At 43.2% G+C, this 23,043-nt stretch overlaps 1 protein-coding gene across 2 annotated transcripts in view; it reads left to right on the forward strand.

Annotated features, from left to right (window-relative positions):
- AGO1 (argonaute RISC component 1) overlaps positions 1-20,365 on the forward strand; it is a 35,112-nt gene extending 14,747 nt beyond the window's left edge. The window contains exons 9-19 of one of the 2 annotated variants that reach the window (XM_055402946.2): positions 65-184; positions 528-659; positions 786-919; positions 3,994-4,178; positions 9,670-9,829; positions 10,009-10,099; positions 11,172-11,366; positions 13,965-14,099; positions 14,718-14,819; positions 15,147-15,346; positions 15,586-20,365. In XM_055402946.2, the coding sequence (XP_055258921.1) occupies positions 65-184; positions 528-659; positions 786-919; positions 3,994-4,178; positions 9,670-9,829; positions 10,009-10,099; positions 11,172-11,366; positions 13,965-14,099; positions 14,718-14,819; positions 15,147-15,346; positions 15,586-15,694 (1,563 nt within the window). In that variant the 3' untranslated portion in view covers positions 15,695-20,365. The remainder of the gene's footprint in view (positions 1-64; positions 185-527; positions 660-785; positions 920-3,993; positions 4,179-9,669; positions 9,830-10,008; positions 10,100-11,171; positions 11,367-13,964; positions 14,100-14,717; positions 14,820-15,146; positions 15,347-15,585) is intronic. The other variant, XM_055402947.2, reaches the window with a different exon arrangement.
- Positions 20,366-23,043: the final 2,678 nt, after the last annotated feature.

The raw sequence follows: 23,043 nt of genomic DNA on the forward strand, positions 1-23,043 counted from the left end.
GGGGCTCTGGGTACAGGGTAGACTCTACTCAAGCCAGCGCTACCTCTTCTTCTCGTTTCCTTAGGTCTGTAACATTGTGGCTGGGCAGCGCTGCATTAAGAAGCTGACTGACAACCAGACCTCAACCATGATAAAGGCTACAGCTAGATCGGCCCCAGACAGACAAGAGGAGATTAGCCGCCTGGTCAGTGAGGATGCAGAGAAACGTATGCTTGGTTGCTCAGTCATGGAAGTCCCTGGTAGCAAGTAGATGCTTCTCTGACTTGGCAGGACTCTTAGGAAAACAAGTCTGGATTGGTTACCTGGGACTGCTCTTGCTTCTTGACCCTATAGCTGCTTTGCTTCCTATCTCTTTTTTTCTCCTGTATTACTTCCCTATGTTATCTGCTCCCACTTAGCTCATCTTCCACTTTCTCCCCCTTTCTAGCGGTATTCCTTACCAGCCTCAGCTGCTCTTCAGGGCTTTCTGCTTGGGACCCGGAGGGTGAGCTACTGCTCTCCTGAGATCCCCTTCTTTTATCTTGCAGATGAAGAATGCCAGCTACAACCTAGATCCCTACATCCAGGAATTTGGGATCAAGGTGAAGGATGACATGACGGAGGTTACGGGACGAGTGCTGCCGGCGCCCATCTTGCAGTATGGCGGCCGGGTGAGCAGGGTCAGGGCCAGACAACGTCTCTGGGGCTTTGGGGGGAGGTTGGGTTGTTACAGCCAGTGGCTTTTGCTCCCCTACCCACCTGGCTCTATTGAAGCTCACCTGGGCGCCCCCTCTGCCTATCCCCAGAACCGGGCCATTGCCACACCCAATCAGGGTGTCTGGGACATGCGGGGGAAACAGTTCTACAATGGCATTGAGATCAAAGTCTGGGCCATCGCCTGCTTCGCACCCCAAAAACAGTGTCGAGAAGAAGTGCTCAAGTAAGGAGGTTGAATGTATGGGTGGAAAGGTGGGAAGGACCCTGCTGCTGCTGCTGCTGCGAGTTGCCTAAATTCCTCTACTCCCAAGGGGCCAAGATTTGCTCTGTAGTCTGTTTTTTTTTTTTGACTTTTGACTTTGCCCCCTGTGCTATCTGGCTTAAACTTCTCCCTGCTTCTTTTCTGTCCCTCTGTGGTCAGGAGTCTTGATAAGGAGCCATATCTGTGTCAGATGATAATTTTAGGATGTGAACCTCCTAAGGGAGACCTGAATTGTTCTATTGTTACAGTATTTAACATGGGTAGGAAATAGTAGTAGTCATGACTATAATATTTATGCTGACATTGTACCTAATTTTATGTTCTCTTATTTCATCTTCACAGTGAGTAGTGGTGGTATTTCCGTTTTCAGTCTAAGGCTCAAAGAGGTTAAGTAACTTGTACAAGGTTTGCATTATCAAGAAAGTGTCAAATTGGGGCCAAATCAGATCTGAAGTTTCAGAGCTTATATTTCTAATTAGAAATAAAAGTTCAGCTGGTACTCTGAGCTGTCCTTTCCTATGGACAGAATTTGTTCATTTGGGTCCAAGCGACCTGAGTTAGGTAAACATGAGTTGTAAGGGCCTCTGAGCCACCTGTGGCTGAGTGGCTGGGAGTAGATGACAGCAATTAAGACGTACAGCCAGGCGGCTTAAAGGAATCGGTTAGGGGGATAATGGTCTTGAATGAGTGAGTGAATAAGTGAAGAAATCACTGACCCTCCCCCTGCAGTCTTTTATTTTTCAAATACCACAAAATTTACCCATTAGAAGTATGCAGTTCAGTTTCTGCTGTCCTTTGAAGTGCTAGCTCTTTGTTTTCTCTGGATCTGGAGTAAGGTCAGTGCATTCTGGAGCTGAGAAAGAATCAGTGGAGCTGACCACTTTGGGCAGTGATGGGAATCAGTACAGATGTGTGCCCTGGTGGGTTCACCTGGGATTTTCATAAGAATCACAGCAGCCCCTGATGAATGTGGAGACTGTGGCCCTCCTTCTCCCCTCACAGATGCACAGCTGCCTCCATCACAATTATAGTTGTCTTGAATGAGTATCTCTTATCTCCTTTCCTGAGTTCTTGGGATTTTGGCCCCATGTAGGCCTGCTCTTAGCCATGGCCAGGCTTTGGAGGGCTGATTTCTTAACCAGTATTAGAAAGGCTGTCAATTCTGTGCCTTTGTGTTACCTTGTTGGTTGTTCTATTCTGGGTTTGTTTCTCTCTCATTCTCATGTCTTTCCCCTGTCCTGTTCTTTTGAGAAGCAATTTGTTGTTTGGATATTTTGGGGCACGGAACCTGACAAACCTAGAATCTTTGATTTGGAAGTAGTTGGTTCATCAGACAATAACCTTCTTGCAGTGATCTCTGGATGCAGGGGGGTAATATGTGATTTGTATACCTGGGCCAGTTGCTTGTATAGTCCTGGGCCAAAGATTTAAGATTTGGGAGTTTTCAGCTGTGGCAGTGGATGAGATTGTCTATGGAACATGTGTATAGTGAACAGAGGCTGAAAATAGAATCCAGAAAAACTAGAAAGGAGATAGAACAAAGTTCCTACGTGTGTATGAAGGAATGGGATCCAGAGCACAGGAAAAGCCATCATTTCCACTGAGACATAAGGGGAAGAGATGAAGATGGCCGTGGAGGTAGAGAAATTGGTAATTGGGGATGGATAAGGGAATCCTAGGGTCAACTCTCAGAGGCCCTGTTACCTCAGCTGTGTCGCTTTTAGGACAAGATTTTAAGACAGTCCCCATCCTAGAGTTCTCTCAACACTTTGTGGCCCCCAGCACTGGACATAATATCCCAAGTGTGATCTGGTAATAGAAGATAGGGAATACCACTTTCCTTGAAGTAGAGACCCACTTATTAATGGAAGCTAGTTAACACATCGGCTTTTTTAATAGCTATGCTGTAGTTGTATGCAAAGCAGAGAAGTGGAAGAAACATTCTTAGTAGTCCTTCAGAGACCTGGCACTTAGTTATATGAAATAATAGATTGTATTTTTTATTCTAATGTTTATTTGAAAAACTTAAAAAATATATGGAAAACATCCATGTGTCTGTCATCCAGAATATTGTCATGTTTATTTTATCCTTTTTAAACAGTAAATAAAATATTTCAGATAAATTTGACAGTCCTTTGTATCCTCCATTCTAGTCCCATTTCTCCTTTCTGATTCAGTCACTTTCTTGAATTACTGTAACCTTTCTATTCAATTTATATGTGTTATATACCTATATAAGTGGTTTAAAATTTTACGCAACAGTGTTGTACTGTATTAATCTCATGTGTTTTTTTTTAACTGATTGAAAGAATTTATTTTCTCACTGCATAGGTTTTTAAACCCATCTTATTGATGTTTGTGTGCGATATGATAACATCCCTTCAACAATTGCTTTTATTCTCTATTTGTACCTTGTTGCTTTTAATCTCAATGTAGGTTTTTCACAAATTGAATTTCCTACTGCTCCTTTCAGTCTGTCATATTTATGTAGCTTGATTTTTTTTAAAAAATCTATTGCATGTGTACCCTCTTTTCCAACTTTGTCTTCTTTTCTTAGGGTAAAGCTCTAAAGCCAAAAGAAAGAAGCTTGTTTAATTATTTGCTCTCAGGCTTCAAACAATCCATAGGGGAGGAGGGAGCACATTTTTTTCCAAGCATCTCCTGTGCTCTGATCACTGTTGGAAGCTCATTTGTTTTAATTTAAGCCAAGAGGCCTTCCTCTTGGACATCTTCCTATTGCTGTAGACTTAGAACACAGGAACCAGCTGCTTGAGTGGGACAGGTGGGAGACTTTGAGAATTCCCATTTTTCTGGGCTCCCTCAGCTCTCTGCTTATACCATTGAACACTTAGCAAGTCCTACCTTGTTCTACGCAACTATAAATGTGGTTTTTATACTAGATGTGATGATGTCTCATTCCTCTTAGAATCTGTTAGTGCTTGTCATAGTGCTGGGGACCTAAGATGGAGGTGTTCGGTTAGAAGTATTCCAGTGGGACTTAATTGCCTCTTGTCGTGACCATGCTTGTGCTGCAGGAACTTCACGGACCAGCTGCGGAAGATTTCCAAGGACGCAGGGATGCCCATCCAGGGCCAGCCTTGCTTCTGCAAATATGCGCAGGGGGCAGACAGCGTGGAGCCCATGTTCCGGCATCTCAAGAACACCTACTCAGGGCTGCAGCTCATTATCGTCATCCTGCCTGGGAAGACGCCAGTGTATGGTACAGTTCTCTTGGAGTAGTGATTACAGTGAGAGGACTCCCCAGGGTGGCTTCCTGGGAGATCCTGGGGATGAGGCAGTGTGGGTCCTTGGCCCTCGCCGGAGCTGTTCCTTAGTGTCGGTGCCCCTCTTGGAGGAGAGGTGTCTGGTCTTGTTCACCTGCTCACCCTTGCTTTCAGTGTCATTTACTGCAATCCTGTGTGTGGCGTTTCTGCCGGGCTGAGCTGAGCCAGATGCAGAGATAGGCCAGTCCGGGTGCCTGTCCTCAGGAGCGCATTGTCTGTCAGGCCACAGGGCAGCACACCCAAGCAGAATTTGCGGTGGTTCTATTGGTGTTCCCTTGCTGGGAATGACTTAGACTTTTTGAGAAGTTTTCCTTCTGTTTTCCTCTCTTTTAAGAATGGAAATGACTGTATCCATCTCTGACTCAGTGTTTTTCTCTCACCTTTTTTTTTCCTTCTCCAGCTCTCCTCTTCAAATGAAGAGGTGTCTCTCCTCTGATCTTATTCAACTCATGTGTACTCTTTGTTTCTCTTTCATCCTGCTACCTTTGGGACACTTTAACCCTCAAACATCTTTAGAGTACATTACCACAGTCATGCCATCTCCTTTAGGTTTTTTCTTTCTATTTTCTTGCTTTTATTCAAGAAAAAAAAAAAAAACTTGAAGAGTTTTTAAATGTGTTCTGTACATTTTCTACCCCCACTTCCTCACCAGCCACTTACTGCTTAGCTTTTTTCATTTATCTTACCTCTTCCATTCTCCTAAACCTCCTCTGCAGAGGGTTGCCAATGACCTTTTTCCTTTTGACTTCTGGATACTTTCTCCTGTCTCTCTTTAATTGTTTTTGTCTTTACCAGGAATGCCTGGCATTTTCCAGAATTCTGTACTCTGCCCTCATTTTCTCTCTTTTCATTCTAGTGAAATTCTCCACAGTTCAGTTGTTTGGGTCATCAACTGTTGTTAGATGTTATCATGTATTATTAAAATCTTCCTTCAACACTTGACCTCTCTGCAGTTCCTATTTCTTCCTTCCACAAGAGTTCATTGATCACGTACTGTGTATGAAAAGAAGCACTGATAGATCCTGAATACATTCGTGGTAAAACAGTTGTGCCCTTTGCTTTTATAAAGTGTTTGGGTGAACTGTCTCTTTGGTAGCTTGTCTTCTCTGTCTACCAGTAAGCCCTTCTCTTTACTTTTCTCTTCTGTGTTGGCATCACAATTGCTTCTGGGTACCTTTATCCAAACTTTGGGGGCAGTCTGTCTTCTCTTTGCTTACCTCTAATGCTATTTTTTTAATACAATGTTAAGAGGTATTCCCTGTTCGCCACCCATTCTTCTCAATTTAATTCTAACATTTCTTCTTAAGTCTTTCTTGTATAGATTACTGGATGAGACTTTTTGTGATGGTACTCTCAAAAAAAAAACCTTCATTAGTCCCCATTCTCAAAATAGAAGTTTTTTGGGGCCCTGATCTTAGTTTAACCTTTTCAGCTTCATATTGTACGTATCTTCGCTACATATAACAGAAAGATCACTTGTTCTGGAATTAGATAGAGCTGGATTTTAATCCTGACTATGCCAGTTTACTGTCTTAGGTTACCTAACCTTTCTCAACCTCATTAATTAATTATATAAAAGACAGCATCTAACACAGTGCCTGTGACCTAGTGGATGCTCTCTAAATGCGCCTTCTTTCTGTGCTTTCCTGTCTCTGGATTTGCTTAACATCATTTGCCTTTGCCTGAAATATCTAAATACTTTTTTTGTTTTATTTGCTCTTAGTATCTGTATTTTTCCAGTAGGACAGCGTTTTGGTTAGGTTTCATTCTGGGTAATGCCACCTTGCAAGGAGTGATCCCGATTTCCTCACACACAAGTCATCATGTCATTGGTCTCAATGTGATACAGATTAACAGCAAAATAGAAGCAAGCAAGCACAACTTCTAACGCCTGGAAATCAGAAGCTCTTAATTATTTAGTCTTTTTTCCTTCCAAGCAGGTATTTATTGAGAGCCTACCATGTATTGGCCATTTCTTGATGCTAGGACTTCAGCAGCAAGACAAAGTTGTGCCCTGAGGAGTTTACATTGCAGTCGAGGAGCAAAACAAGAAGTGCTGTGAAGAAAGGGTAAAGGTGTAAAGAAAGTAAAGGAAGGATAAGGTGATAGAAAGAGATAGACTGTGATTTTAGGTTAGAATATCTACTCTTTTTATGCCCCACCTTGCCCTTAAAATTCTCTCTATCCTTCAAATTCTGATTTAAATGTACTTATTCCTGGAAGCTTTCTCTTTTCATCCTACCTAGAAGATTAACTGGTCTCTTTCTGGATTCATCTAGAAATTGCATCCCGTTGCTGACCAATTAATTGTTTTGAGCATGGAGTGGATCTGATTCTGCTCAAAATCTTCTTCCCTTTGTACATACATACCCAAGGTAGAGCCTTCCGCTGACATGATACTCAGTACTTATGAAAGTTGGTTGATGTCCAATCACATCTCTCTTGGGCCTTAAATTGATGTCCCTTGGTTAGAAAATAAGGATGCTTTTTAGGAGAATTTCCTTGAATAATTAGCCATGTTTCTGGTTCCCTCCATAAAGGGAGAATCCAATATTTTTGGCCTCCCTGTGTAGTGTAGTGTGGCATGCTTGGAGAAGTCAGGTGTTACTCAGAGAGTTTTCCCTACCCTGGGCTCAGTCATGTTATACCTCTCTCCAGCTTCATACCTTGATTATGACCTTGGGTTTCTTTCACTTACATGTTCTTCTTTGATTATACCACTTAGGTAATGGGGGCATTTGACTAGGAATTAAGCCTGTACATAGGAGGAACAGTCAGATTCTTTGAAAGGTCCTTCACCGTCCTTCCTGAGAGGCCAAGTGATAGTCAAAACAAGGCCCACATGCATTGTAATTGCCCCAAAAGTGTAAAAGGACGGTGTCACATTTCCAGTTCTAATCTGCTAACATGCCTCATTCTGTCCTTAGTATTTCTAACTCCTTCCTGTCCACTAAATTGATATAATTTTTTAAATGTAATTTTTTTATTGAAGTATAATATACATATAAAGATCTTTTGTGGTCAGTTCAATGAATTCTCATAGAGTGTCACAGCAGGGGTACCTAGTTCTGAGAGTAAAACATTACCACAATCCCAGGCTACTGATTACTATAACTTCCTATCAGTGATACCCACTGTTATTTTGGCTTCTAACACCATAGATTGGTTTTGACTGTCTTTGAACTTTATATGAATGGAGTCATATATCATGTACCTTTTTATGTGTCTGTCTTCTTTCACTCAACATTATGTTTGTTAGATTTGTCCATGTTTGTTTAATTGTAGTTTGTTATAGTTTTTCCATTATGTGATTTTAACACAATTTACATGTATTTATCCATTCTGCTGTTGATGAACATAATTGGGTTGTTTCAGGCTTTTACTGTTATAAATAATGCTTCAGTGAACATTCTTGTACATGTCCTTTGAATATATGTGCCCATTTCTATTGCGTGTGTAACTAGGAGGGATTTTAAGTGTACAGATGTATACTTCCATCAGCAGCAAAATGAGAGTTCTAGTTATCTACATCCTTATCAAACTTGGTATTGTCACTTTCATTTTATCCATTTATGTGGATGTTTGTTAGTACTGCATTGTGCTTTTCAATTTGATTTCTCTGGTGATTGATGAGGTTGAGTATCTTTTTATATTTTTATTGGCTGTTTCACTGGCCTTTTTTGACAAGTGCCTGCTCAAGTCTTTCTCTTTTTTTATTGGCTTAGATGTTCTTTATAATTCCTTTATTAAATATTATGTGTACTACACATATCTGTAGCTTGCCTTTTTACTTTGTTAATGGGTTCTTTTGTTGAACAGAAATTTAAATTTTTAATGTTGTCCTGTTTATCAATATTTTTCCTTTATGGCTAGGACTTGCTGAGTCCTGTTTAAGAAATCCTAAGGTCACGAAGATACAAGTCTGTGTTTTCTTTTAAATGTCTTTTTAACCTTTCACATTTAGCACTAGCTTGTGTTTGCCAGAAACGGCTGTTGCTTTCTCTGTCCCTTGGCAGTGGTTCTTCTTGGTGCAAAGCCTAGAATCTCAGTCTCTTGCCCACATCTGGAATCAGCAGACGTACCCAGGGCAAAGCAGCTGCAGCATGGCTCACCTCTGTGAGGTTCTCTTCCTCTCTGAAGTGTTAGCTCTTCCAGTTCTTTTGTCTTAGCGCCTCTCTACTGCCCTCAGAAAGATGACTTATGAATTTTATTTGGTTTTCCTGAATGTTCTCAACAGACACTGGTTTCCTTCTGACCGTATCTCTTGGAGATAGAAATGATCCCTTAGCTTTTTAAATAGTCTCAAATTTCTCCCACTGAAAATATATTGTACTGTTTATTGATCCCATGTTTCCTCCATGGTATTTGATATTACCAAAAATAGTTTTTGTCTCTGTCCATTGATTTTTGCCAATTCTGGTCCTCGTTTTACAACTCTTAGCAGCACTTGACTTGGTTGAACACTTACTCCTTCTTGAAACACTCTTTCTTCCCTGGCATTCATGCTGCAACACTGTCTTGATCTTCCTCCTAGATATCTGGATTTTTGTCCTTGGCAGACTCATCTTCTTCCTGTTCTGCAAGTATTGTGAGCTCCTCAAGAATCGAGGTTAAGCCCTCTTCTTTCACTCCGTTCTTTTCCATGTTGATCTCAAGATCATGTCTTCAATTACTACCTGTACCTAAATATGTCATATTTTACATCTCCATTTCAGACTATTCTTGAACTTCCAATTGCTGTACTCAGTTGCCTGATTGATATACTCACTGGGATGACCAAAAAGCACTTCAAACACAAAATGTTTCAAAAAGAACTTAAGATCTGTCTGTTCTATTACAAAAGTCTAGAAACTCATAAGTTATCCATAAAATTATTTTCCCTTACATAGTCTCTTGAATCTGTGTCTCTCCATCCTGACAACTGCCTTCTTAACCTACCCTCATTCTTTCCTAGGTCGGTCTAATCACCACTTTCTTTCTCTCACATGGCAGTTCCTTTGCTCTCCTTTATAGCTGGTTTGACCTTTCAGTTTCTTCAGTTTGTGTTTCTGTCCCCTATCAGAGTGCATTTTGCCGGCTCGTCCCTTGGCCTGGAATGCTCTCTTCCATATTCTCTCTCCCCTGTAAGTTCTTTTCTACCTTTAAATTTCAGTTCTGTGAAGAATCCTTTCCTGGCTAGGTTGTTACACTACACCATGTGTTCTTTATGTCATACCTCTGTGAAGTTTCCTGTTGTAGCGTTTATCATTGTTATGCTTTTTATGATTTTTAAAATTAGTCACTAGATAGTAAGCACTATAAGAGTAGGGACCCTATGTGTTTCTGGTCACCATTGTGTTCCCTAGCACCTTGTATACTTCCTAGAATCAAGTAGACATTCAGTAAATATTTGTTGAATGCACTAATCAATTCTTTCCCTGCTCATAGCTGAAGTGAAACGTGTTGGAGATACTCTGTTGGGAATGGCTACACAGTGTGTGCAAGTGAAGAACGTGGTCAAGACCTCGCCTCAGACTCTGTCTAACCTTTGCCTGAAGATCAATGTCAAACTTGGTGGCATTAACAACATCCTAGTCCCACACCAGCGGTATGAACTCTGTTGCTTACTTGCCCTTGTCAAGCAAGGTAATATACTGGAGATTGATGAAAAGATAGGACACTCTCCAGGCAGAGTGAGTCACAGGGGAGAGGGGACCAAAGTGGGTGCAGATGGTGCCAGGAAAAGAAGACCAACTCCTCACCATTTGTTTTCTTTTCCTTGTTTAGCTCTGCAGTCTTTCAACAACCAGTGATATTCCTGGGAGCAGATGTTACACACCCACCAGCAGGGGATGGGAAAAAGCCTTCTATCACAGCAGTGAGTGATACTTTCCAACTTCCTCGTAAGGTTCTCTTCTGAGCCCCCAAGACTACACCTGATTTCCTTCCCTCAACTGTGGTGCTTGATCCTTCACAAGATCTCTTTATTTCAACTGATCATCCCCATTAACCAGTCTCTTGGTTTTTTTAATAAAGCTAACTCTGTATGATATCTTCTTTTCAGAGAGAGTAGACTGGGGCCAGAGACTTGGTTATGTCTCCATCACTTTTGTTCTGTGTTTGAATTTCCCTCTTTCTTCCTGTGCCCACTTTTGGGATATGGAAAGGACCATATCTCCTCTCCGAAATCCCTTTTAAGTGAATTACTTAGTTTACTCTTTGCTACCTGTACCCCTGACCCATCTAGTAGCTTAGATTGCTCTTTAATTCCTCTCCTGACATCGCTGCTCCCTGTCTCACAGGGCTTCTCAGTTGACTAATTGGACCAGGCCTTCTTTCTCATTTCTTTTTCTTGAACTTTCATGTTTCTCTAGGCAGACTGGGCCTATCTCAGTAAATATGGGAAACCCTATACTATGCTTATCTTTATTTTCCTTTTGGCCATCCATCCTAAGTCTCTGGCCACTGTCCCCTTAGAAAATAATGTTGTTCCTACCATCCACAAGAGCACTGTTCACTGTATTTCCTTGGGCAGATTAGCTCTTGAAGAAAAGATTAGCTTGCTTTTTGGATGAGGTCACTCTTTGAGCTGATAGTGCTGAACCATCACATGCCCCTCTGTAAGGGGTGGGAAAATCAAATTTATCTAGTCCCTACTGTGGGTGAGGTCCTGTGCATGATGACTTACGTGTGCCACAACAGTATTGCAAGCAGGTGTTACTCTTATCGCCATTTGAGAAGATGAACAAGAAGATCAGGTGGGTTAAATAACTTCCGTGTGTGTGATAGAACAGAGATTAAAACCAGGTCTATTGAATCCAAAAGACCTATGCATTCGATTTCGTAGGTTTTTGTGTGTGTGTGTGTGAAGAGGTCTTTCCCCAAACCCAGAACTAACAGTGTTGGGAGGGTGGAAGTTTTAGGAGCTGATCTGCCTCTTTGATTATCAGGTGGTAGGCAGCATGGATGCCCACCCCAGCCGATACTGTGCTACTGTGCGGGTGCAGCGACCACGGCAGGAGATCATTGAAGACTTATCCTACATGGTACGTGAGCTGCTCATCCAGTTCTACAAGTCCACCCGCTTCAAGCCTACCCGCATCATCTTCTACCGAGATGGGGTTCCTGAAGGCCAGCTTCCCCAGGTAGGGCCCACAATAGGTCAAGAAAACCTTTGCATTGAGGCCATAGGGCCTAATGGTAGCAGAGAGTACTGCTCCCTTTCTTAAGCTGTTGGGACTGGGAGGTGCTTCTACTTATGGAGGTTTGCTAAATGGAATAGGCTTAGAAGCAGAGATCCCAACTGAGAGATAGTGTGTACAGTAATTGATAGACATTTCTTGTAATAAAAGACCCTCAGTGCCTATTTACTAGTTAGTTCATGTTGAAGACTGATTCTTTAGACCAGTGGTTCTCCAGCTTTGGGCTTCCCTGGTGGCTCATCTAGTAAAAAATCCACCTGCAATGCGGGAGACCTGGGTTTGAACCCTGGGTTGCAAAGATCCCTTTAAGAAGGGAATGGCTACCCACTCCAGTATTCTGGCTTGGAGAATTCCATGGACTGTATAGTCCATGGTGTTGCAAAGAGTCGGACACGACTGAGTGACTTTCACTTCACTGTCCAGCTTTAGCATCCATCAGAATCTTTTGAAGGGCTTATTAAAGCAGTTTGCAGAGCTCCACTCTTAAAATTTCTGCTTCAGTGATTCTAGGATGGGGCATTAAAATTTGTAGCTCTGATAGGTTCTTAGTGATCCTGCTGATCTGGTGGCCACACTGCTACTGACCTTTATAGTGTTCTTTCCATTCTATCTCCCTGTTAAGCCTTCATAGTTTATTGTTTAGACTAATATATTGAACTGATCTCCTTTTCTACCATTTAATAAAAAGTAGTATAACTGCCATTTACTGGGTATCTCTTATGTGCCATGAACTGTGCTAACCACTTTGTGCTCTATTCAGTGCTTATAAGAATCCTATGAAATAATTATTATTCCACCTGATCGATGATGAAACTGAGGCTTGAAAATGTTAAATGATTTCTTCAGTGTCATCCAAGCTAATAAGCAGTGGAGCTAGGATTCAGACAAGTTGGTCAGATTGCAGAGTTCATGTTCTTAACTATTATGTTCAATTTCCTCCGAGTCATACAATGTTTCCTAAAGTACCAGATAAATTTATAACATGTATCTGTTCAGAGATGTCCTGTGGCTTCAGGTAGCCTAGGATTAAAATTCAAACTGCTTATTTAAAGCAATCAGCAGTCATTAAGCCCCTATTAGGTTTTTTATGCTTCCACTTAATTATTTGTTTTAGTCTTCAGGACAGTTTTGTGAGGATGATCTTATTAGTAACTTTAGTAAATGTGGAGAAAATGAGACTTAAAGGGGTTAAGTAACTTGCTCAATGGAGAAGGCAATGGCAAGCCACTCCAGTACTATTGCCTAGAAAATCCCATGGATGGAGGAGCCTGGTAGGCTGCAGTCCGTGGGGTCGCTAAGGGTCGGACACGACTGAGCGACTTCACTTTCACTTTTCACTTTCCACTTTCACACATTGGAGAAGGAAATGGCAACCCACTCCAGTGTTCTTGCCTGGAGAATCCCAGGGACGGGGGAGCCTGGTGGGCTTCCATCTATGGGGTCACACAGAGTCGGACACGACTGAAGTGACTTAGCAGCAGCAGCAGCAACTTGCTCAAAGTAATAAAATTAGATAAAGCTTGGGGTTTAAACTTAGTTCTAATTGATTCTAAATTCTATTTACTTCTACCATATAGTTTTTACTCCCTATATCTGACATCCAAGGCCACAAGGCAGCTACTGCCTATGGTTTTTCACCTGTGGCTTCTTTAACGAGTCTGTTTTCTTATGATACTGCTTTTTTTTTTTTAGAACTGAATTTATCTACTCCCTCTGCAGCCATTCCTGAACTCTGTGTCTACTCTTTTGTGGTGGCCCCAACCTTGTTTGCTCCTATGGGGAACGCCCATTTTCCTCCTAATCCTAAAATTGTCCTTACCTTGGGCATTATGATTTTTCTGTGAACCTTGATTCTATGTCTTGATGTTAGATCTCACTATGCATAGGAACCAGGTGAGTGCTGTCTGCTGATACTAAGCCTCCCAGCTAGGTTTTATAGGAACATATCAGGTAAACTGTCTACAGGCATACCTCGTTTTATTGCTCTTCACTTTCTTGTGCTTCACGGATACTGTATTTTTAACAAATTGAAGGTTTGTGGCAACCCTGCATCCATCATGTCTGTCGGCACCATTTTTCCAAGAGCATTTGCTTACTTCATGTCTCTGTGTTACATTTTGGTAATTCTTGCAATATTTTAGATTTTTCATTATTTGATATGGTGATCTGTGGTCAGTGATCTTTGATGTTGCTGCTATGACTCACTGAAGGCTCAGGTGATGGTTAGTATTTTTTAGCCATAAAGTATTTTTAAAATTAAGGTATGCACATTGTTTCTTTTTTTTTTTTAAGACATAATGCTACTGCACACTTAATACACTACAATGTAGTATAAACATAACTTTTGTATGCATTGGGAAACCAGAAAATTCGTGTGACTTACTTTATTGTAGTGGTCTGGAATTTAACCTGCAATATTTCTGAGGTAAGGGAGGCTGAACAAAAAGCCGTATTACAAGTGGCAAGCCATTAGTTCAGAAAGATGGATGAACTCAAGAGGAGCTGTATGTCTCTTTGTCTCCCTCCTCACCCTGTGCCTAGATCCTCCACTATGAGCTGCTGGCCATTCGTGATGCCTGCATCAAACTGGAAAAGGACTACCAGCCCGGAATCACTTATATTGTGGTGCAGAAACGCCATCACACCCGCCTTTTTTGTGCTGACAAGAATGAGCGAGTGAGTGAGGGATTGAGGAAGTCACTGTACCCTTATCTGTCTCCCTTCTCTTAGTATGAAAGAAGCTGTTGAAATAAAATCTGGGGATTTAGTCCTTGGCCTGTCCATTGCCCCTGGCACCTTTCTTCCCCCTAACTCTTGTGGTCATTCCTCTGCTGCTTCCTTTCCTTTGTTTCCCTCTTCTCCCCTCCTTCCCTTCTTCCCTTATACTTGATCTCCCTCCTCCTAGCTCCCTGGCCTATAGACCCCATATATAGACCAGCTCCCAGAGATGGGAAAGGGAACTTCCATTTATTGAACTTCTATGTGCCAGACACTGTGCACGGCGTCTTCCTCACAGCAGCCCTGTGAGGTAGGTACTGTTATTAAATCCAGTTTAACCTCAGAAAGGTTAAATAACTTGCTAAGATCTCACAGCTAATAAATGGTGAAAGCAGCATTTAAACACAGGTCTGTGTACCTTTAGAAGCCTGTTATTTCAAGGCCCAGTACTCTCTCTGGGAACAGCAACTTCTACTTTACTTTTGGGATTCTGATGGAATCAGGTTAGAATTGAGTCGGGGCCCTAGTTAGGGCCAGGCAGGTCTTGGGATCTTGGTTGTCTTTGTTTCTATACAGATTGGGAAGAGTGGTAACATCCCAGCTGGGACCACTGTGGACACCAACATCACCCACCCATTTGAGTTTGACTTCTATCTGTGCAGCCACGCAGGCATCCAGGTAGCTGGGCTATGTCCTGGGGTATCCAGTGGGTCAAAGATAGTTGATCATTCCCATTGCCTCTAGAATATATCATTCATCATTGAGTGGCATTCAAATCAGGATTGTTCTCTTAATAAGCCCTTTGTGCACTTGAACATAAGTGTACTTTCAACATCTTAGTCAGGTTGCCCAGACAATAGGTGCTTTATGACAAAGGTGGCTTTGTGTCTGCCTTTTCATGGGTGGGCCTTCCAACCCAGCCATACTCATAATGGTAATCCTATTCCTTATTGTCAGCCATCCCGTCTGCTCAACCTGGGGCCCCTCACCTTCCTATCTTCCCAGGGCACCAGCCGACCATCCCATTACTATGTCCTTTGGGATGACAACCGTTTCACAGCGGATGAGCTCCAGATCTTGACGTACCAGCTGTGCCACACTTATGTACGATGCACACGCTCCGTCTCAATTCCAGCACCTGCCTACTATGCCCGCTTGGTGGCTTTCCGGGCACGATACCACCTAGTGGACAAAGAGCATGACAGGTGAGGCCTGGAATCAGGCTGGCTTCCTTTTTGCTTCAGCCTCTGGTACCAGACCCTCTCAACTTTCCTTGGGTAGAAGGAAACGAGGATTGTCCAATTTGGTGTCCTGGGGCTTGTCAGCCCAAATCTGGGTTGGGGTTTTCTCTTAACTGGTATGGGAATTGGCACCCTAAGGGTGGGGGAAGGGTTAGTGGCAGCTCAGTTCACCAGGAAGGACTTCTTTCATTTTTCCTTTTCAGTGGAGAGGGGAGCCACATATCGGGGCAGAGCAATGGGCGGGACCCCCAGGCCCTGGCCAAAGCCGTGCAGGTTCACCAGGATACTCTGCGCACCATGTACTTCGCTTGAAGGCAGAACGCTGTTACCTCACTGGATAGAAGAAAGCTTTCCAAGCCCCAAGAGCTGTGCCGCCCAAATCCAGAGGAAGCAGGGAAGAGGGAGGTGGGGTAGGGAGGAATGCAGAAGGCCCTGTTTCCTTCTGCAGAGGGGGCTAAAAGGGTGGGGAACAGGGCCAGTAAGCCAGACCACCAGCCAGAAATCTCTGATATTCACCTCATGCCCTCAACCCCACATCCCATCTTGTTATATCTGGCCCTGAACCCACTGGACCAAGAGAGGCAGCAGTGGTGCCCACCATACACACAGGTGACTCATGTGGCTCACAGTGCTAAAGACTCATGCCTGACAGCTTGGTAAGGTCGGCTCTGCAGCCCTGCGGACAAAAGCTGGTAGGTTTGGGTTTGATACTTTAGATGGAAAAGTGAGGGGCTTGAGGAAGTGGGTGGGAGGAGGGAAGAATTTTTTTAGGAGCCTTAATCAGAAAAGGTCTAGATTTGTTTAAGAAGAAAAACGAAATCAGATGCAGATCAATATTTTAGGATACTAGATGTTTTAATGGGTTGAGAATCCAGCTTGTAGGAAGATTTTTAATGCTAATGATTTTGGTTGCCCCTCCCCCAGCTGCCACCCCCCCCTTTCCCTTATTCCTCTTTCTCTACCTTTTCTACCGCACCTTACACCTGACAGACATCCAGCCCCTAGTAAGACTTAAGGCACTATGGCACTTAGCTCTGAAGTGACACGACCCTGTCTTCCTTCCGCCTGCTGGTGGGTAACCAGTGCCTTCCCTGTAATGGTAATGCTGCAGAACTGCAACCTTTTGTACCTTTTGGGGGGTGGGGACCGGGTGGGGGTGGGAGAGGAGGTAGGTTGGGATGAAATACCCTGTACCCAACACGCCTCCAGCCAGAGCGCCAGCTATTTTGCATTTGAAGGAATTGACTTCCACATTCATTGAGCTTTTAAAAAGATCTTGACCTCAAGATGGTTAAAATCCATTGACATTTGCACTTTCAGACATGACAAGTCTAGGAGCTGCTGAGATGACTGGCCCCTGGCCTTTCCACTTATGTTTCCTTTCTTCTTGTCCCCGCTTTCTCCCCACCTGCCTGGGTCTGGAGTTAACTTTCATAGCATTCTCACTCTTGGCTGCTTTTCCCTGATGGTCAAGCCTCTTTATGTTTCAATATTTTTTAACTGGGGTGACTTACAACAGATGATCTTTAGGTCTAAAATAAGGGGGGAAAAAAGCAAAAACTAAATGTTATTTTTGTACCATAACCTGAGTCTATTGCCAAAATCTGGAAATAAATCCCTCCCATGCCCAGTGAGTTTACATCCCAGAAACATTGAGCCATCAAAGGAACTATGTACCTGACTTGTTCTTTGGCCTGCTTTGGCTTGGCTCTGTAGGGTGTGGTTATCTCCACAAGTGGGGCTCAGGCTCCACCCTTTGTGCAAATAGTACCCTTTTCTTGCTGCAGGCACCTCTGCTGCACTGCCCTGCACTCTTTCCTGCAAGTGCATCTTTCCTTCCTCTGGACTATCCTCTGATACTTGGCTTATCCCAGATTTCAGTGTGTCCTGTGGATAGGCTTGGGGATTTTGCTGCTCCCTATTGCTTCTGTTTACACAAATGACTTTTTCCTGATTTCCCACTAGGGCATGTGAGTGGATGGCATGGGCTTTTTTTTCTTTTTTTTTTTCCTGTCTTCCTGGGTAGAGATGGGGTTTGGCTGTCTTGAAGAACTGGAAAAGTAGGGGGTTCTAGCTTGGGGCCTGTTGGCCTTGAAGCAAGGCTTCCTCTTTCCTCAACTGTTCCTTTTTTCCTGTCCCACTGCTTGGGATGAGGAGTTGCAGCTTCAGTGTGGAAATTCCTCTTTTTGAGGAGCCTGGGCTTGGGTTTACCCCAATCTGGTGATGAAGCCATGACTCTTTAGACCTAGCTCAGGCTCAAGGCCAGCCAGCAGAAGGCCGGTCTGAATATGGGCCTATGCAGTAGAGCTACCATTTCCCCTCCCCAGCAGCCCTTGTACAGACCCAGATTTGCTATGCAAAACAGTCTATCCCAGGTTCTGTTCTGGTTGGCTACTTTGTTCAGCAACTTCACAAAACGTAGCACAAACATTGATTATGGAGAAGGCATCAGGACTGTTGAGTAACTCTTCCTTTACTTCTTTCCTACTGGCTACAATATGGGGTGCCCTGTGGGCACAGCCCAGCTGAAAACAGAATGGAGGGCTCTGGGAGGAGGCAGCTCACTGGAGAGCCTACATTCCTTACACAAGTGCCTAAGAGAGTGATGCCAACACTCCCATCTGCCCTGTCCATCGCCTTCATATATTGTCTACTTCGTGTTTAGTCACCCTTTGGGGAGAGGAGCTCTCTTGGGACAGTGGGCTCTGAGTGTTTTCTTCTTGGGTGTGTTTTGGGGCTAGGATCAGGGCAGTATTCCTAGAAGGTCCAGTCATTCACCAGCATTTGCAAATGTCCATTGAGAGCTGGTGGCAGCCACCTACTCTCAGCAACGAGTTTGTGTTCTCTCCTTTTTCTCTCTTTGCCTCACTCTCTCCAGTTGGGTCTTGAGCTGAGGCTTGGCATTTTTTAGCCCTTAGGCATTTACGTGCCATTTAATAAATGAAAGAAACAGCTTGGGCAATGGCAAGAACATGACATCTTGCTGTGATTTTCTTTCTTTCTTTTTATCTTTGAGACTTGAAAAACACCCTTTACCTTGAGGATTCTTCTTCGAAAGGTGGTGCATGCAGATTGAGAAGTGGTGTTGGCAACAAGCTTGGCTTTCTTTGATTTGGTTAAAGTGGTGCTTCTTACTTAAGCTCAGAGGAAGTGCTGGGGAGACCCCAGCCTCATCCTCTTAGACAAGTCTCCTGGTCCATTTGTTCTACTCTTTTGCCTTCCTTTTCCTCCTCTCTCTTTCCCTGGCCTTGTTTTATTTTTTTCTTTTCATTCAGCTTGCTTGCTGACCTGCCTGCCTATCTGCCTATGTGATGATGAATTCTCTGCATGGCTACAATGATCCCACTGTTAGCTGGCAAGGTCAGGCTTAGCTCCTTGGCTGCAGAAGACCAAGAATCTGCTTTCCAAGCCTAGTGATGTCCTTCCTGGATTGGACCGCCCTCAAACTTATGTGAAGGTTTAGCAGAAGGCCTGCCCATCTGGCATGAAATCAGGAAGGCTTCTGGCAACTTCCACATCTGTCCACTCTCTGGAGTTGGTTTCTCTTGTTGCTTTTTCTAGATCTGGTTTCATTTCTCTCTACCTGGGGCTTCCCTTTTCTGAGGATGTCCTAGCATTGACCTTTTTGGCTATCCAGGGTTGAAGGGTTAGGGGATAGACATGGGGGAAGGAGGGATGGGAAGAGAATGGAGAGAATTTGGCTAAAACATGGGAAAGGAGAGCCCTGCTCACTGATCACTTTTCCAGTCCAGCCTGACTCATTGGGGCCGAGGTGCTACTGCTGGCCTCTGGGGGTAAGCATGAGGCTGTTGTTGCTGGGAACTTAGGCTTAAATTAATGTTGAAAAAGAAGGTAACTAGAAGTGTGAAACCTCCCTAAAAAACTCCTGGTTCCCATCTACTCAGTAGCTCCTCTGTAGCCTCCTCTGGCTAAACATTGATGCTTTTGGATAGTTTTCTTTTTCTTGTCCAGAATTCTGTAAATGAGGCTGGCAAGATGGGCAGCCAAGGGGACACAGTGATTTCTCAGCTGACCCATAGGATATCTGCAAGGCTAGTGGGACAGTGTTTTAGACTTGGCATTATGTGTAACAAAGAAAGGTGAATGGTCCTTCCCCTTCAGGGTAGAAAGTCATCTCAAACTGACTAAGATGCAGTTTTGGAAACTACATCAGGGGGAAGTTATTTTTATATTTGCTGGGCCATGGCCAATCCTGGATGGTAGCTGGGATGCCTTCCTTCTTAAAGTCTGATTGTGGCAGGGTTTTGCAGGGCTCTCTTTCCTCTTTGGCCTTCTAAGCCGATCAGGGAGAAAGGATTCTCTGGTTTTCTCTTCTCTCCCATATATTAGGACTTGCCTTCTCCCTGGGCAGGGAGAGAGGCTAGGTTGGTGCTCTCCCCTTACTCTACTCCTTCTGACTTAGAACCTCTGGCTGCTGTTCGGGAGCCCAAGAAAGGTGGTGGAGGCAATGGGCTCAAAACAACAACAACAACAAAAAAAAAATAGAAAAAGGTGAGGAAAGGCAGATTTCCTTCTTTAAAAAGGAAAATAGGAAACCCTCCAAGGATTGTGCAAATAAAGACAATGTGTCAAATGCACTGACTCCCCTGGTGTAGTAGCAATAAGGAAAAATGAAATGACTTTCCTGTGCACACAGTCCAGCCTGATTGGTGTGTGATGTTGCACTTAGCAGCCATCTGGTGGGCATGTGTGACTACTCTGGGTTTCACTTTAGTTTCTAAACTTTTTATCCCTCTCAAGTCCAGCATGGATGGGGAAATGTCCCTGGAGCCCCACAGCTGTGTACTTGTTTGCATTTGTTTCCCTATGAGACTTGTGTTTGTGTCCTGCTTTGAGCTGTACCTTGTCCAGTCCATTGTAAAATTATCCCAGCAGCTGTAATGTACAGTTTCTTCTGAAGCAAGCAACAGCAGCAGCACAATTCTGTGTTTTATAAAGACAACAGTGGCTTCTATTTCTAAAGTGCGGTCTCTCTCTCTCTTTTTTTTTTCTTAGCAAACCGTTGGGATTAATTATGTCTCTGATAGATTTTACATTAGAATAATAGATTGTGAGAAGAGCAGAATTATCACTTTCTAAAGGAGTGAAGTGGGTAAAACAAATCCCAGAGTGTTGAACCTGCCGATTATATGTAATCATCTCACAGGGTTTCCATTTATTCTTCATTCAGCAAAAATGTAAAGCACTGTGTCTAGCAGTTTTGTTGGGGAGTAAGAAGGCACAATTCAAAAATGAGGAAAACAGTGTTTCTGTCCTTAAGGAGCTTAAAAAGTTTGGTTGGGGATATGAGTAGCCAAATGGTTCTTTGTTACCAGTTAGATTATGAGGACTGGGAAGAAGGCTATAAGGCTGCAGCAATGAAGATAGAAAGGAAAAAGCAAATAGGAGAGACACTCAGGACGTAAAATTAATAGGACTCAATGGATGATGGAATGGGAAGAAAGAAGTAGAGGCTAATATCCACTTGGCTGGAGCAAGTGAGTATGTTGGGACATTCCTCTAAGCCAAGATTGGGAGAAAGGGAGACCATAGAAGGAAGGTGGTGAATTTTGTGAAGAAAGACCATTAGCCTTTTATAGACTGAGTTTTGAGGTTCCCAGGTTTCCAGTAAACATTTATATTTTGGTGCTCAGGGAAGACTCCAAAACTGCAGTTACAGATATGAGATTCATAATCATAGAGATAGTAGTTAAAGGCATAGGAATGAACAGGATGGCTTAGGAAAGAGTAGGGCAAGAGAAACCTAGTGTACAACTCTAGGAAACAAGAGATCAGGAAATAGAACCTAAGATGACTGTCAGATCACTCGTAGATAGCTTGTATGGTTTTGACTGACTTAATGAGGTGGGAGAGTAGTGAGGAGAGTGGAATAGGATTCAACAACGACGTGATTAACAGCAGGAAAACTTTTGCGGTGAGGGGGAGGGTATTATTTTCTACTTATTTTACCATCCTTCACTCCATCTTCTCTGGGATCCTGTAACTATTTGGTCATTCTCCAGTTTTTCTTGAAAATGAGCATTGGAAAACCTAACTTAAATCAGGCTAAGACTGAGACTTCCAAGCTGTTCACAGCCACCACCACTACCTCCACCTCCAGCTTCCTCCTATCCTCAGGAGATACTTGTAAAACAATAAAATAAACAAACCTAATTTTGTTCCTATCCAGTGTCCTAGATCGTATTCCAGTGCACTTGGTAGCACTTAGCAGCTTGCTCTATTTTATCTTATGACTTGTTTTCCCCAGAGCCTGTGAACTCCTAGCCACAGAAACGACGACTCTTTTTTTTCCTCTCAGGGCCATAGTGTATATCAGGAGGGGTCAGTATTTATGACTAGGATTGAAATGAGCTAGAAATCTGTGATTCTTGAGTACAGAGGGGAGACTCAAGAAGTGATATTGAGTCTGCAGGATGGACTCAGCATTCCTGAATCTTCAGGTAAGCAGAAACTTTGAACCAGATTGTCATCACCTTTTCTCACTCACTCTAGCCTTGAGGGTCTGTGATTTTATGCCTTAAGTTCTTGGTGCAGTTATCAAGCATGTAAGTTCAGCATTCCTCCCTGGTACTCCTAGAGCATTGGTTATTTCTGTGTACTGGGAGAAGATGGCACAGGGAAGGATTCTGGCACAGGGCCCAGTGAGAAATTTCAGTGGCAGCTAGAACGTACAAAAGCGGGCCTCTCATTCCTCTGGAGGCCAAGTGTTGTGGACTTCAAATTGCAGTGCCAACCTGTGGCTACCCCTGCCAGATTCTCTTGGAAGCAAGCCAGCCAAACCCATGGTTCTTTTCTGCAGCATGGAGTAGTGAGGTTGGTTGGAGTTGAAGAGCAAATTGGAACACGTAGGAAATGTTTCCCAGTTGAAACAAGACTTAAACTTAAGACCATTAATGAAGTAGCAAGTGTTTAGCAGAGTAAATGAGAAGATGATCATTATACCACATTTTGACCATAAATTTCATTGCCATAAACGATTGATGTTAAAAAAATGTTCAGGATTTGGCTGATGGTTGCTACTCAGGTGTTGCTAGCACCCGTGGATATCCCTTTTCAGGAGTGGTTGAGCAGCCTTCCCTCTGTTCTTTCAGTTGGCAGAATGTACTGTAGCACTTTTCTGTCACTACAGTCAAGTGCCTTTAAGATAGACTGAGGTTGTATATTTGTTGGGTATCACTTGGCTTAACAGACCCCAGAATCACAGAGTAGGTTTGGCAGCTAAAGGAAAGGGTTTTATAGTGCAAAAAGAAGAATATTTTCAAGTTCTGAGCCTGGGGCATCCTCAGACTACTGGCTATACTGCTTGAATGTGAAGTAGCTTTGAATTGGAAAATCAGCTCTGTTTTTGATCCTAGCTTTCAAGATTTTTATTCCTTTGGCGATAAGCTGAGGAAACCTTGCAGGCTTAGACAGTGCACAGAGCATGACAGAAGCACTCTTTTTTTTTTTTTTTTTTTGACAGAAGCACTCTTAAAGCAGCAATGTGAAGTAGCTGGAAAAGTGGACTTGCTGAGGATGAGGTGTATTTGGAAGCTCTCCATTTAAGTACCATAACTACCTTCCCAGGGTACCAGATTAGGCTTACCCTGCAGGAACCCACTGTCCTCTTACTCTGGACTGTAGCAGCTTCACCACTATCC

Source organism: Moschus berezovskii, chromosome 4 (genome assembly GCF_049115385.1).
Source record: "Moschus berezovskii isolate FMDL1 chromosome 4, NW_MosBer_1.0, whole genome shotgun sequence".
Taxonomy (NCBI): domain Eukaryota; kingdom Metazoa; phylum Chordata; class Mammalia; order Artiodactyla; family Moschidae; genus Moschus; species Moschus berezovskii.